General features: G+C 43.7%; 1 protein-coding gene across 3 annotated transcripts; it reads right to left on the bottom strand.

The window, feature by feature from the left end:
• Positions 1–307: 307 nt before the first annotated feature.
• On the bottom strand, positions 308–13,227 carry asb14a (ankyrin repeat and SOCS box containing 14a). Of its 3 annotated transcripts, none has more exons than XM_021570055.3 (11): positions 13,027–13,227; positions 12,265–12,439; positions 11,987–12,033; positions 11,761–11,892; positions 10,620–10,778; positions 10,144–10,389; positions 7,577–7,751; positions 7,166–7,451; positions 1,682–1,939; positions 1,187–1,340; positions 308–884 (listed from the first exon to the last, which is right to left on the bottom strand). In XM_021570055.3, the coding sequence occupies exons 2-11, from the start codon at positions 12,396–12,398 to the stop codon at positions 712–714; spliced, it is 1,764 nt and encodes a 587-aa protein (XP_021425730.3). In that variant the 5' UTR covers positions 12,399–12,439; positions 13,027–13,227; the 3' UTR covers positions 308–711. The 3 variants fall into 3 exon arrangements, with proteins under 3 accessions (XP_021425730.3, XP_021425731.3, XP_090062540.1); XM_021570056.3 differs by having other exon boundaries at positions 7,577–7,748; XM_090206414.1 differs by lacking the exon at positions 13,027–13,227 and having other exon boundaries at positions 7,577–7,748; positions 12,265–12,987.
• Positions 13,228–15,012: the final 1,785 nt, after the last annotated feature.

Raw genomic sequence — 15,012 nt, 5'->3', positions numbered from 1 at the left:
GGCACATATTGCCATCTCCCCAATTTCAAAGTCACTTAAATATTTTGTCTTGCCCATTCACCCTCTGAACGGCACACAATCCATGTCTCAATTGTCTCAAAGCGTAAAAATCATGATTTAACCTGTCTCCTCACCTTCATCTACCCTGATTGAAGTGGATTTAACAAGTGACATCAATAAGGGATCATATCTTTCACCTGGTCAGTCTTATGGCATAGAAAGAGAAGATGTTCTTAATGTTTTGTACACTCAGTGTAGACACACATGTACATGTAGCTCTGATAAATAACACACAATGAAACTTGACAAAAAAAAAGAGAAAGGTTTTATTTTATGCTGAAACAGACCAAAATTCTTCAATCCCCCCCTGCCCCACCCTCATTTTTTAGGTGAAAAGTAACAAATTCCTCTTGATGATAACAGTAAACTCTTTTAACCTGATGTGAGTGAGCTCAGCTCGTCTGCCTGACAGACTAATAGCAAGGTTTGAATTACAGTAGAGCTAGGGGGCTATAGCCACAATGAACAAATCAGCCTCGATGTGCCGCCCTTCCTCCAAAAAATACTCACAAGATTTCGACGTCGGGCACCCTGGCCCTAAGAGACGGCACCTCTGAGAGTAAAAAAACTGACTAATAGCATTGCTGAGTCACTGACTAATTGTTAATGTAGGCCTATCTTCTTCGCTCATCCTCCATGTACTTCTTCCAGTCAGCCCACTAGGATCTTCTGGCTGAAGAGATCATATTCCCGGTACAGGATGTAATCTTTGAGCCGGTTGGGTAGAGGCAGGAAATGCCTGAACACTGGGGCCCTGAGACGCAGTCGGCCCAGACAGCTCCGGATCTTCAGACGACAGAGATGCTGAAGACAGCGAGCGTTCTCTGTGGAGAGGGATGCTGATTATGATGATGATAGACACAGTCAGATATGAGCTAGTCAATTACATAGACTGTCAAGTAGGCCTAGTTCATCAACTGTCTGAGGGACATATTTCGGGTCCAGTAATTATAGCCAATAATTAGGGGCAAGATTTTTACCATGGTCAGGTCGCATGCTCAGGAACAACTCCATGTCATGGACAATCTATGCCTTCCATGAAAACATAACTGTTTTCCCATTGAATGGTTAACAACACACATAGATGTGTTTTGTCCACCTAGTTTTGTTTTATTTATCCACCAACCTTGAACTTTGCAGATATCAGGCCACTGCTTTTGTTCCATCAGAACAGCCTTTAGTTTCGAGCAGAAGGTCACGTGATCGACGTAATCCATCATGATACGCACCACGTGTCCCGAGTGTTCTTTCAACCAGTACACTGAGATAACCTCGCAAAACTGCAAGGAAGCACATCATAGTTTTAGGTAACACTTTACTAAAAGCCTGCAGTTATTACTTAATGCGTTCTAACTTGTTATAAGCATACTAGGAGCCTAACGTTTTAAAGCTAGAATCCTGAATTCAAACGATAAAGTGTATTTTGGGTTCAGATGAATTTATGAAACTTATACGTTTATTCTTCAAGAATCAATGGGTACATATCATTCATTTACATATCCAAAAATGGATGTTGCAACTTTGTATTCTAGCTTTAAGGAACTAAAGAATAATACTTAGCCACATAACCTGACCAGAGAGAAACCCCTGGACCTATTCACCCTACCAATATCCCCCTTACCATGGAGTCGTTGATGACAGAATTTGTCCAGCCCTCATAGTCATCAGGAACATGGGGCGCTTCACCGTAGTTGCACTCGAAGCAGCGCTGGACATCGTAGCCATAGTTACAAAGCATGCGCAGGACAACCTCGTCCTTCAAGGCGTACTGCAGCGCGGAGGGGAAGTGGGTGGTATTGATGCGGGAGAAGTAGTTGACGTTGGCTCCGAACCTCAGCAGGACGTAGATCATCTCCAGGTTACCCGACCTCAGAGCCACCTGCAGGCGGGGAAAAAAGTGTGTTGATAAGTGCACCTTTCTTCCAAACCTTGGTGAATCCACTACTTAATTACAGTTTTTTGTGTGTGCAACTTTCACAAGTATGTGGTACATTTTCACAATTATATGCACAACAATACAAAACAGATCATCATAATGGTTCATGTTTGAAAACACTAAGCCATTTTTAATTGACTGACAACAAACACATTCACAAAGGCACGTGTTCACTGCCCCAAATCACTCTTTCAATTTGAATACATATTCAATCAAAGTGTCTGCTTTTCAAAATGCAATATTCATTTTACTTTTGATATGATTTTCTTGTAATTTGTTCACACGTTCATAACATTACCCTGAAGAAGGCACAGTGAGGTCGAAACATTGGTGTTTTTAAGCCAATAAATGACTGGGAGGTTATATTTATGGAGTGTGGGACTCTCTTTGTTTTCATAGCTTAGTCAGCACCTCTACACTAAATCATTTTCTCTGAGTGCTCATGCTTTTTATTAGACTCGTCATTTGTTAACAATACAATTAATTAGCACTTAATCAAACTGCTCAAAACTGATAACTACTGAACCAAAATTATGTAGTGCCTAGTAAACGTACACTACCGATCAAAAGTTTGCGGTCACTTAGAAATGTCCTTGTTTTTGAATGAAAAGCAAAAAATGTTGTCCATTAAAATAACATCAAATTTATCATAAATACAGTGTACACATTGTTAATGTTGTAAATGACTATTGTAGCTGGAAACGGCAGATTTTTTAATGGAATATCTACATAGGCGTACAGAGGCCCATTATCAGCAACCATCACTCCTGTGTTCCAATGGCACGTTGTGTTAGCTAATCCAAGTTTATAATTTTAAAAGGCTAATTGATCATTAGAAAACCATTTTGCAATTATGTCAGCACTGCTGAAAACTGTTGTTCTGATTAAAGAAGCAATAAAACTGTCCTTCTTTAGACTAGAGTATCTGGAGCATCAGCATTTGTGGGTTTGATTACAGGCTCAAAATAGCCAAAAACAAAGAACTTTCTTCTGAAACTCATCAGTCTATTCTTGTTCTGAGAAATGAAGGCTTCGGAAAATATTCAGGCCCCTTGACTTTTCCCACATGTTGTTAGGTAACAGCCTTATTCTAAAATGGATTAAATTGTTTTCTCCCCTCATCCATCTACACACAATACCCCATAATGACAAAGTACATTTTTCGTTGTTGAAATTTTTACAAATGTATATACATATGAAAAAACATAAATATCATATTTACATACACTAAGTATTCAGACCCTTTACTCAGTACTACAAAGCCAGGTACATCTGTATTTGGGGAGTTTCTCCTATTCTTCTCTGCAAATCCTCTCATGCTCTGTCAGGTTGGATGGAGAGCGTTGCTGCACAGCTCTTTTCAGGTCTTTCCAGAGATGTTCAATTGGGTTCAAGTTGGGGCTCTGTCTGGGCCACTCAAGGACATTCAGAGACTTGTCCCGAAGTCACTCCTGAGTTGTCTTGGCTGTGTGCTTAGGGTCGTTGTCCTGTTGAAAGGTGAACCTTCGCCCCAGTCTGAGGTCCTGAGCGCTCTGGAGCAGGTTTTCATCAATGTACTTTGTACTTTGCTCTGTTCATCTTTGCCTCGATCCTGACTATTCCCCAGTCCCTGCCGATGAAAAACATCCCATAGCATTATGCTGCCACCACCATGCTTCACCGTAGGGATGGTGCCAGGTTTCCTCCAGACGTGACGCTTGGCATTCAGGCCAAAGAGTTCAATCTAGTTTCATCAGACCAGATAATCTTGTCTCTCATGGTCTGAGAAACTTTAGGTACCTTTTGGCAAATTTATAGAGGGCTGTCATGTGCCTTTTACTGAGGAGTGGCTTCCATCTGGCCACTCTACTATAAAGGCCTAATTGGTGAAGTGCTGCAGTGATGGTTGTCCTTCTGGAACGTTCTCCCATCTCCACAGAGGAACTTTAGAGCTCTGTCAGAATGCCCATTGGGTTCTTGGTCACCTATCTGACCATGGCCCTTTCCCCCCGATTTCTCAGTTTGGCTAGCCGGCCAGCTCTAGCAAGGGTCTTGATGGTTCCAAACTTCTTCCATTTAAGAATGATGGAGGCCATTGTGTTCTTGGGGACCTTCAAAGCTGCAGAAATGTTTTGGTACCCTTCCCCAGATCTGTGCCTCGACACAATCCTGTCTCAGAGCTTTCTTGACAATTCCTTCGACCTCATGGCTTGGTGTTTGCTCTGACATGCACTGTCAACTGTGGGACCTTATATAGACAGTTGTGTGCCTTTTCAAATTATGTCCAATCAATTGAATTTACCACAGATGGACTCCACCTCCATCAAGTTGTAGGAACATCTCAAGGATGATCAATGGAAACAGGATGCACCGGAGCTCAATTTCGAGTCTCATAGCGAAGGGTCTGAATACTTACAGTACTAGTCAAAAGTTTGGACACCTCTACTCATTCCAGGGTTCTTCTTTATTTTTACTATTGTCTACATTGTAGAAAAATACTGAAGACATCAAAACTATGAAATAACATATATGGAATCATGTTGTAACCGGGTTCGATCCCGGGCTGTATCACAACCGGCTGTGATCGGGAGTCCCATAGAGAGGCTGACCTTGGTCATCAGTTGAACAGTGTCTCCTCCGACACATTGGTGCGGGTGGGTGTTAATAAGCGTGGTTAGGCGGGTCATGTTTCTGGGGGACGCGTGACTCGACCTTCGCATCCCGAGCCTGTTGGGAAGTTGCAGTGATGAGACAGGATCGAATTTGGGGAGGAAAAATAAATAAAATATATGATTCACCGTTATTTAACTAGGAAAGTCAGTTAAGAACAAATTCTTACTTACAATGACGGCCTACCAAATGGCAAAAGGCCTTTTGCGGGGACGGGGGGCTGGGATTAAAAAAAAAGAAGAATAAAAAAAAAAATATAGGACAAAACACACATCATGACAAGAGAGACAACAATACACAAAGAGAGACCTATGACAACACAGAATGGTAAGAACATGTTAGCAACACAACATGGCAGCGGTATAAGATGGTAGCAGCACAACACATGGTACAAACATTATTGGGCACAGACAACAGCACAGAGAGCAAGAAGGTAGAGACAACAATACATCACGCAAAGCAGCCACAACTGTCAGTAAGAGTGTCCATGATTGAGTCTTTGAATGAAGAGATTGAGATAAAACTGTCCAGTTTGAGTGTTTGTTGCAGCTCGTTCCAGCCGCTAGCTGCAGCAAACTGAAAAGAGGAGCGACCCAGGGATGTGTGTGCTTTGGGGACTTTTAACAGAATGTGACTGGCAGAACGGGTGTTGTGGAGGATGAGGGCTGCAGTAGATATCTCAGATAGAGGGGAGTGAGGCCTAAGAGGGTTTTATATATAAGCATCAACCAGTGGGTCTTGCGACGGGTATACAGAGATGACCAGTTTACAGAGGAGTATAGAGTGCAGTGATGTGTCCTATAAGGAGCATTGGTGGCAAATCTGATGGCCGAATGGTAAAGAACATCTAGCCGCACGAGAGCACCCTTACCTGCCGATCTATAAATTACGTCTCCGTAATCTAGCATGGGTAGGATGGTCATCTGAATCAGGGTTAGTTTGGCAGCTGGGGTGAAAGAGGAGTGATTGTGATAGAGGAAACCAAGTCTAGATTTAACTTTAGCCTGCAGCTTTGATATGTGCTGAGAGAAGGACAGTGTACCGTAAGAATAAGTCTGTAACGCAACAAAATGGGGAAAAGGTGAAGGGGTCTGAATACTTTCCGAAAGCCCTGTATATGGATGTGGCTGTAAATACTACATCATCATTCTCCATTAGACAGTGTGCTTTAATAGGACAAAGTGGAGAGTCACTATGTCGCCCAGGCTCTGTCGTAACCGGCCGCGACCGGGAGGTCCGTGGGGCGACGCACAATTGGCCTAGCGTCGTCCGGGTTAGGGAGGGATTGGTCGGTAGGGATCTCCTTGTCTCATCGCGCACCAGCGACTCCTGTGGCGGGCCGGGCGCAGTGCGCGCTAGCCAAGGTTGCCAGGTGCACTGTGTAGCCTCCGACACATTGGTGCGGCTGGCTTCCGGGTTGGATGCGCGCTGTGTTAAGAAGCAGTACGGCTGGTTGGGTTGTGTATCGGAGGACGCATGACATTCAGCCTTCATCTCTCCCGAGCCCATACGGGAGTTGTAGCAATGAGACAAGATAGTAGCTACTACAACAATTGGATACCACGAAATTGGGGAGAAAAAGGGGTACAATTTAAAAAAATAAATTTAAAAAAGAGAGTCACTATGTACTACCATTTGTAATTATAGTGTAGTGTACAATGCACTGCTGAAATACCTGGGTTGTATATATAACAATATATTTCACTCATTATGTGAATTACATTGACAGGTGATAGTGTATCAGTCGACAAAGTAATGTAGAAAAGGTGATCTTGTATAATGTCCCCTGGGGCAGAAATGGTATAGAACATGTGCTACATTTTTACAGGAGCCAACTGCTTCACAACAACCCTATTTCTGATGATTTGTCCTGAGTATGGACTGTATGAGGATAATGAAACTGTAAGACTGACATATTTCTCAACTTACTCACAACCTGCCATTTGACAGAAATTATATATATATATTTTTGATTGCATGTCAAGTTTTTGTTAAATAATGTATGGAAAATGATATTTACCATCTACTATTGTTTCTATTCAGCACGTCAAAAAGAACAGTTTTGACATTTGTATCTTGTATTTTTTGCTATTGGATTAAATGGTAGTTAAAATGACTAAATGGTGAGTTTATCATTATCTGATGTATTGGGGACTAAACTAAACATTCTCGTGGTATTTCACTGAAAAATTTGATTTTGCATGAATGACTCAGGGGTGAAAGATGTGTGAAACCCCAATCAATGCACAATCAACGGTTCTGAATATAAGATAGGGGGAATTACAAGTGTTATCAGTTTAGTACTTAAGAGTTTTTGATTGAGAAAAACGAGTTTCTGCGTGTTGATGTCATCAGGGTATTTGACAAAAAGCCACGAGGGCCTGTTTTCAAAAAGTGTCTCAGAGTAGGAGTGCTGATCTAGGATCAGGTTTCCCCTGTCCATATAAATGTATCCATTATGATCTAAAATCCTAGATCAGCATTCCTACTCTGAGACGGTTTGTGAATATGAGGCCTGACCTGTAGGCACTTGACAGGGTCCTGGTTGGGCATGGCCCCAGCCTCCAGCAGCAGCTTGACCGAGGGGACATCATCGTTGGACACCGCAAAGTACAGGGCAGACTTCCGCTGGTCGTCGTAGTTACGTCGGACCCAGGGGTGCAACATGTAGTTGGGGTCATAGCCTGCCTTCAGCAGGGCCTTTAGACACTGTGTGTGACCACCAGCAGCTGCAGAGTGTAAGGGGCTCATTCCACTCTCATACACTGCGTCACAGGTCGTCACAGGGATCAGGATCTTCAGAGCTCTAAGTGATTGAGTGAGTGAGGGAGAGAGAGAAAGGCCAACTGAGCTCTGAAATGTGATTGTGATTTCTAAGCACTAAACTCAGATCTGTGACGAGGTTAAGGGTGCAGTACCGGTGCCACCTACTGTAAATGGCCCCTGTGGGAGACTCTGTGGATGGGGAGGTGTCCGGTGTGTTTGGGGACATTGGCATCAGCTCCATACTCCAACAGCAGAGAGATAATCTCAGGGTTGCCAGAGGCAGATGCCTCAAATAGGATTGTGGCATAATCCTGGGCCATAGACTCCACGTTGGCCCCTGCTGATACAAACAGCAAACAACAACAAATCTGTATTGCTTGTACAGAGCAACAAAAACAAAGTCCATGACATACAAGAACTAGTTGATGCCAATTATACACCCTTATATGGGCCCAAGTCATAAGATACAGCATGTGCTTGTGTAACAGGTATGACCTATCGGCATGCCAACTAAACAAAGCATTTTTATTGGTTAATTGACAGATCATGTGATTTCAACCTCCTGTTTTGTGTTTCCTGGTGGCTTCCCACAGGGGGTGATGCAGTGCAGAGGCGTGATGGATCCTATGCAGACTATGATGATTTAGTTGATGAAATGGTCAATGGGGTTTGAGCTGAACGTTTAATATGAGAAGAAGTAGTATGGATGCCTGCCTGCTGGGCTGCGCCCTTTCCTGTGCCACTTCCTGTGGCCCTTCTGATTTATTTGGTTTGTTGGTATGTTTTGAGTGATTTTAACTAGACTGGTTTTAAGAGTAAAACGTAAGTGAAAATGATATTTATGGGGGAAAAGTAATTGAACAGAAATTAGAAACTGGAATGTGTTGGATACAGAATAATGGAAAAACATGCCATAAAGGGGACATCTGCAGTTGCTACATCTGATATGTACCCATTGATTCTTGAAGAACACACTTTATAAATTCCTCCTGAGCTTAGTTCAACAATTGTACCACATCAGAACCAAAATATAAGTTTGCTTTACTCCAATATTTGTAAACGAAGTAAATGTAAACAAACACTGTATAGCCTCATCTCAAAACATGGTTAAAATGATATCACTTTGATATCATTTCACCAGCCCCTCCCTCAGCTTTTTACTAAAACAGGGGTGGGGATAGGCTTTGTTATTATATCCACTGCAGATTGCCACATTAAGAAAATAAACATCCCTTTTGTTGTCTGCCTCTTCTTCACTCTGCCTGCTCAACCCAGACATAGAACCTGTCACTTTTCCACCTTGTGACACAGGGACATTAGTACAGTACAAGGGTGGGGTGCAAAGAAAATGTTGCCGTTTCAGAGCAAATTTTCTTGCAATTCTATACATTTTGCCATGTCAAATGTGTATTCATGTGATATTTGAGTGACAAAAAAATTACAACAATATCTATGGGCTAAAAAACCCCAGAAAAAAAACGTTAGCTGACATGGGCTAGTTGATCTGGACATTTCTGACAAGTTATAAATATCTCTCTAAGTTATGCAATGACTAACATGACAAGAGGAATTGATGATGATCTACACCATTTCGAAATTATATACGTATACAGTACCAGTAAAAAGGTACTTACTTTGCCTTTAATTCTAAATAAATCCTAGACAGTGTCACTAGCAAAGCACCATCACACCTCCTCCTCCATGCTTCACGGTGGGAACCACACATGCGGAGATCATCCGTTCACCTACTCTGCGTCTCACAAAGGCATGGCGGTTGGAACAAAAATCTTAAATTTGGACTCATCAGACCAAAGGACAGATTTCCACTGGTCTAATGTCCATTGCTCGTATTTCTTGGCCCAAGCAATATGCTTCTTATTATTGGTGTCCGTTAGTAGTGGTTTATTTGTAGCAGTTCGACCATGAAGGCCTGATTCATGCAGTCTCCTCTGAACAGTTGTTATTGAGATGTGTCTGTTACTTGAACTCTGTGAAGCAGAGGCTGCAATTTCTGAGGCTGGTAACTCTAATGAACTTATCCTCTGCAGCAGAGGTAACTCTGGGTCTTCCATTCCTGTGGCGGTCCTCATGAGAGCCAGTTTCATCATAGCGCTTGACGGTTTTTGCGACAACACTTGAAGAAACTTTCAAAGTTCTTGACATTTTCCGGATTGACTGACCTTCACATCTTAAAGTAATGATGGACTGTCGTTTCTCTTTGCTTATTTGAGCTGTTCTTGCCATAATATGGACTTGGTATTCTACCAAATAGGGCTATCTTCTGTATACCACCCCTACCTTGTCACAACACAACTGATTGGCTCAAACGCATTAAAGAAAGACATTTCACAAATTAACTTTTAACAAAGCATCCCTTATTATTGAAATGCAATCCAGGTGACTACCTCATGAAGCTGGTTGAGAGAATGCAAAGAGGGTGCAAAGCTGTCATCAAGGCAAAGGGTTTCTACTTTGAAGAATCTAAAATATATTTGAATTGTTTAACACTTTTTTGGTTACTACATGTTTCCATGTGTGTTATTTCATAGTTTTGATGTCTCCACTATTATTCTACAATGTAGAAAATAGTAAAAATAAAGAAAAACCCTTGAATGAGTAGGTGTGTCCAAACTATTAACTGGTACTGTATATACATATAATTATATAATTTTGGGGGGTGGGGACCCAGGCCCACCCCACAGTTTGGGAACCACTGACATAGGCTACTGTACCTTTCTGGACGAGGGCTTGGACTACCTTCACATGCCCACACTGAGCAGCAAGGGCCAGGGGCGTGAGCCCATAGTCGGACCTGGCGTCTGGGTCGGCCCCAGACCTGAGAAGCAGCTCCACAAAGTCCTCCCGTCCCAGCTTGGCAGCCTCGTGGAGGGGGGTCCTGCTGTGACATCCCTCCAGGTTCACATTGCTACCGAACCCCAGTAGGAGCTTGGCCAGGTCCAGACGATCGTTTCTGATAGCTGTTGGATGGAAGGAAGAAGTGGGATAAGTCTGTAATGATCCTACATGTCCTAGAGTTCTTCTCATTGTCAGGACTACATAGGCTTACATTTGGACTGTCTATTGTTCTGTCAGCTCTACATTCAGTTATTCCCAGAACCAAATATCATGTGAGCTGGAGTCTGTCACGAGAGACTAACCTTCAGTATGTTTTCAGTGTATTAATAACAGAGGATGCAGACAGGTTTACCTATAACTAGCGGTGAGTCCTCTTCGTCATCCTGGCAGTCAGAACTGGAATGATTCTGTAGCAGAAAGGTGGCGTTCTCTATCAGACCCCGCTCCACCGCCAGGAACAGAGGTGTCTTTCCCCGGTCGGTCCGACATTGCACTGCATCTTGACTCGACGCTGAGGAAGGCGTACATCAAGTCAGTCTTATGATCTATCATTATACTTTAAATATTATTTTGTCATTGAAAGGAAACGTGAACTCATGTTCACATTTGACTGTAGTGAACAAAAATATGAATGCAACATGTAAAGTGCTGGTCCCATATTTAATGAGTTTAAATAAAAATCCCAGAAATGTTCCATATGCAAAAAATGCTTTTCTCTCAAATCTTCTGCACAAATTTGCTTACATCCCTGTTTGTGAGCATTTCTCCTTTGCCAAAATAATCCATCCACTTGACATTTGTGGCATATCAAGAAGCTCCTTAAACAGCATGATCATTACACAGGTGCACCTTGTGCTGGGGACAATAAAATGCCACTCTAAAATGTGCAGTGCAATGCCACAGATGTCTCAAGTTTTGAGGGAGGGTGCAATTGGCATGCTGTAGGAATGTCCATCAGAGCTGTTGCCAGAGAATTGAATGTTAATTTCTCTACCATAATCCACCTCCAACATTGTTTTAGAGAATTTGGCAGTACGTCCAACCTGCCTCAGAACTGCTGACCAAGTGTAACTACGTCAACCCAGGACCTCTACATCCGGCTTCTTCACCTGCGGGATCGTATGAGGAGGGGGTGGTGTGGAGTATTTCTGTCTCAATAAAGCCCCAGTGGCTCACAAGTGGGTGGGCCTATTCCCTCCCAGGCCCACCCATGGCTGTGCCCTTGCCCAGTCATGTGAAATCAATAGATTAGGCCTAATGAATGTATTTAAATGGACTGATTTCTTTATATGAACTGTAACTCAGTAACAGCTGAGAAATTGTTGCATGTTGCATTTATATTTTGGTTCAGTGTACTTTCTTTGAAAACATCAGACAAACTTTCATTTTGGTGTTTAATGTCCCTTTGATTGTTTGTATCTTCTCGAAACAATGCATGATTTAATTGACCCTTGTGTGTAGGGATGTACTAGACGAGACAAAGATTTACAAACCTGCAAAGGTGACCTCTAGAATATTTTGGTTCTTCTGACTAACGGCCTCATGTAGGGGGATCCAGCCTCTGTTGTCCACTTCAGAGAAAGCACTCTGGCTGACAGACAGCTGGCGGAGAGCTGCTTCGTCACCTGGCAACAAACCAGGAAGCAGAGAGGATAATCAAGGAGACACTGTTATGGAGACACAGTAAATAACCAATAGTGCAGAACCAATAGTACTCACCTTTTCTGATGGCGGAGAAGATTTTTACATTATCTGTTATATCTTGACTGTGAAAAGAAAAAAGTCACACCATAAAAGCTGTGCCACCAACCTCATGATGAAGGTGTGAGTTCCAGATACAGACTTTATAATTTATAACCTCTTTATGTCTGGAGAAGTGTTTACAATCTCAGGACCAACATAAAAATGTATAACTATCCTATTATCTGGGCAGACCTGTGTATCTGTGTCTGGTGTGCTTCTAAAGGTTCACAAGGGTGAAGCAAGAAGCTGTGTACCTGCACTCATCCCCTAGGCTGGAATCCTGCGATTCATTCTGCTTGTTACATTCCAGAAGACTCTGTTCAATCATGTATTGAGTGTCCACATCCTCATAGTCGTCCCCTTCATATCCTAGTTCGTCAAAGTGCATGTCCAGGCCTCTTGCAGTCTCTCTAGTGGGGATCTCTCCAGCTAAACTCAACAAGACAAACTATCACCTGGCATGACCTATGGCCTATAGCATGGCATGCATGTGACAGGCACATCCCTTCACAATCAATCGACCAGGTTTACATTGTTTACTATGCCTAACAATAGTCTTAGTTGGTTTGGTGGATATGCCCAATAATTTACACAGACTCATTTAATTTGGCATGTTGCATCATGTGTAACAAAATAACAGGTATCCAGGTCAACATATTCATAAACACATCCACGCAAACACATAGAAGTTCGTGAGTCATAACCCCTTGTTGTGAAATGCCAAGCATGCATGTGTTCAACGGCTCATGGCGCAGTAAATGGCAGGTTTCAAATGTTCCATTTTAAGGATGCATTTGTAATGAAATGTGATACAGTGTTTCAATCTTCATCTAATTAAGGGCTGTAGGTCTATAGCTAACAATCTCATGGATTTTAGAATTCTTCACTTTGTTTTTTACATATTGAAGAGAAAGTAGACATTTAGTGTAGGCCCACGACTCATTTATATGACCTTTTCATATGATCTAACACACCAAGACTAGGTTTATACTATGATGCAGTTTGTTTTCTTTTACCTTTCGTAATCAGGCTGTAATGTGGCTATGGCGTCCTTCGTGGTTTAAAGGGGATCTGTTTTTCTCCATTCTGGGGCTATTTATACCTCCCCTGCTATAAATACCTGATCATGAGACAGACCAGCACCCAGGGTTTCTCTGTACCTCTGGCGCACTGAACGACACTCACTGACACACTTTTCCTGCTCCTGCATGTTGCTACTGATAGACACAAACAGATTCACTTTTATGACGGAATTACTGCTTTTATAAAGATTACAGACTAGAGCAAGTAAATAAGAAAGAGATGCATGAAAGACTATTTGCATGAACATTCTTCCTTTAAGATACACAATTGAACAGTTTACAGTTTTGAAAGCGGAAAGAATGCATGCAATACCTTCTAAGTGTTATGGTGCGTGAATGAGGACCCAAAAGCGAATTAACAAACAGAGTACTTTAATGACGAACATACGTGGGCTCAGATGGACAGGTAGATTCCGACAGGACAGGACAAGGTTGCAGCACACACGATGATAGTCTGGTTCAGGCATGAGACACATAAACAAACAAACAAGAATCCGACAAGGACAGGAGCAGAAACAGAGACAGATATAGGGACCTAATCAGAGGGAAAAAAGGGAACAGGTGGGGAACGGGGTGAATGGGTAATTAGGAGGAGACAAGGCACAGCTGGGGAAAAGAGGGGGAGAAAAGGTAACATAACAACGACCAGCAGAGGGAGACAGGGTGAAGGGAAAGGACAGAGACAAGACAACATGACAGTACCCCCCCACTCACCGAGCGCCTCCTGGCGCACTCGAGGAGGAAGCCTGGCGGCAACGGAGGAAATCATCGATCAGCGCACGGTCCAGCACGTCCCGAGAGGGAACCCAACTCCTCTCCTCCGGACCGTACCCCTCCCAATCAACAAGGTACTGGTGACCACGGCCCCGAGGACGCATGTCCAAAATCCTGCGGACCCTGTAGATGGGTGCGCCCTCGACAAGGATGGGGGGGGGGGGGGGAAGACGAGCGGGGGCGCGAAGAACGGGCTTGACACAGGAGACATGGAAGACCGGGTGGACGCGACGAAGATATCGCGGCAGAAGAAGTCGCACTGCGACAGGGTTAATGATTTGAGAGATACGGAATGGACCAATGAACCGCGGGGTCAACTTGCGAGAAGCCGTCTTAAGGGGAAGGTTCTGAGTGGAGAGCCAAACTCTCTGACCGCGACAATATCTAGGGCTCTTCGTTCTACGCTTATTAGCAGCTCTCACAGTCTGCGCCCTATAACGGCAAAGTGCAGACCTGACCCTCTTCCAGGTGCGCTCGCAACGTTGGACAAAAGCCTGAGCGGAGGGGACGCTGGACTCGGCGAACTGAGATGAGAACAACGGAGGCTGGTACCCGAGGCTACTCTGAAAAGGAGATAGCCCGGTCGCAGACGAAGGAAGCGAGTTGTGGGCGTATTCTGCCCAGGGGAGCTGTTCTGACCAAGACGCAGGGTTGCGAAAAGAAAGACTGCGTAAGATGCGACCAATAGTCTGATTGGCCCGTTCTGCTTGACCGTTAGACTGGGGGTGAAAGCCGGAAGAGAGACTGACGGAAGCCCCAATCAAACGGCAAAACTCCCTCCAAAATTGAGACGTGAATTGCGGACCTCTGTCCGAAACGACGTCTGACGGAAGGCCATGAATTCTGAAAACATTCTCGATGATGATTTGTGCCGTCTCTTTAGCAGAAGGAAGCTTAGCAAGGGGAATGAAATGAGCCGCCTTAGAGAACCTATCGACAACCGTAAGAATAACAGTCTTCCCCGCTGACGAAGGCAGTCCGGTGACAAAATCTAAGGCGATGTGAGACCACGGTCGAGAGGGAATAGGAAGCGGCCTGAGACGGCCGGCAGGAGGAGAGTTACCGGACTTAGTCTGCGCGCAGACCGAACAAGCAGCCACGAAACGACGCGTGTCATGCTCCCGGGTGGGCCACCAGAAACGCTGG

Source organism: Oncorhynchus mykiss, chromosome 17 (genome assembly GCF_057628025.1).
Source record: "Oncorhynchus mykiss isolate SJ-2025 chromosome 17, ASM5762802v1, whole genome shotgun sequence".
NCBI classification, from domain to species: Eukaryota; Metazoa; Chordata; class Actinopteri; order Salmoniformes; family Salmonidae; genus Oncorhynchus; species Oncorhynchus mykiss.
Note: the sequence above shows the minus strand (reverse complement) of the source record. Positions and strands in the feature narration are given on the sequence as shown.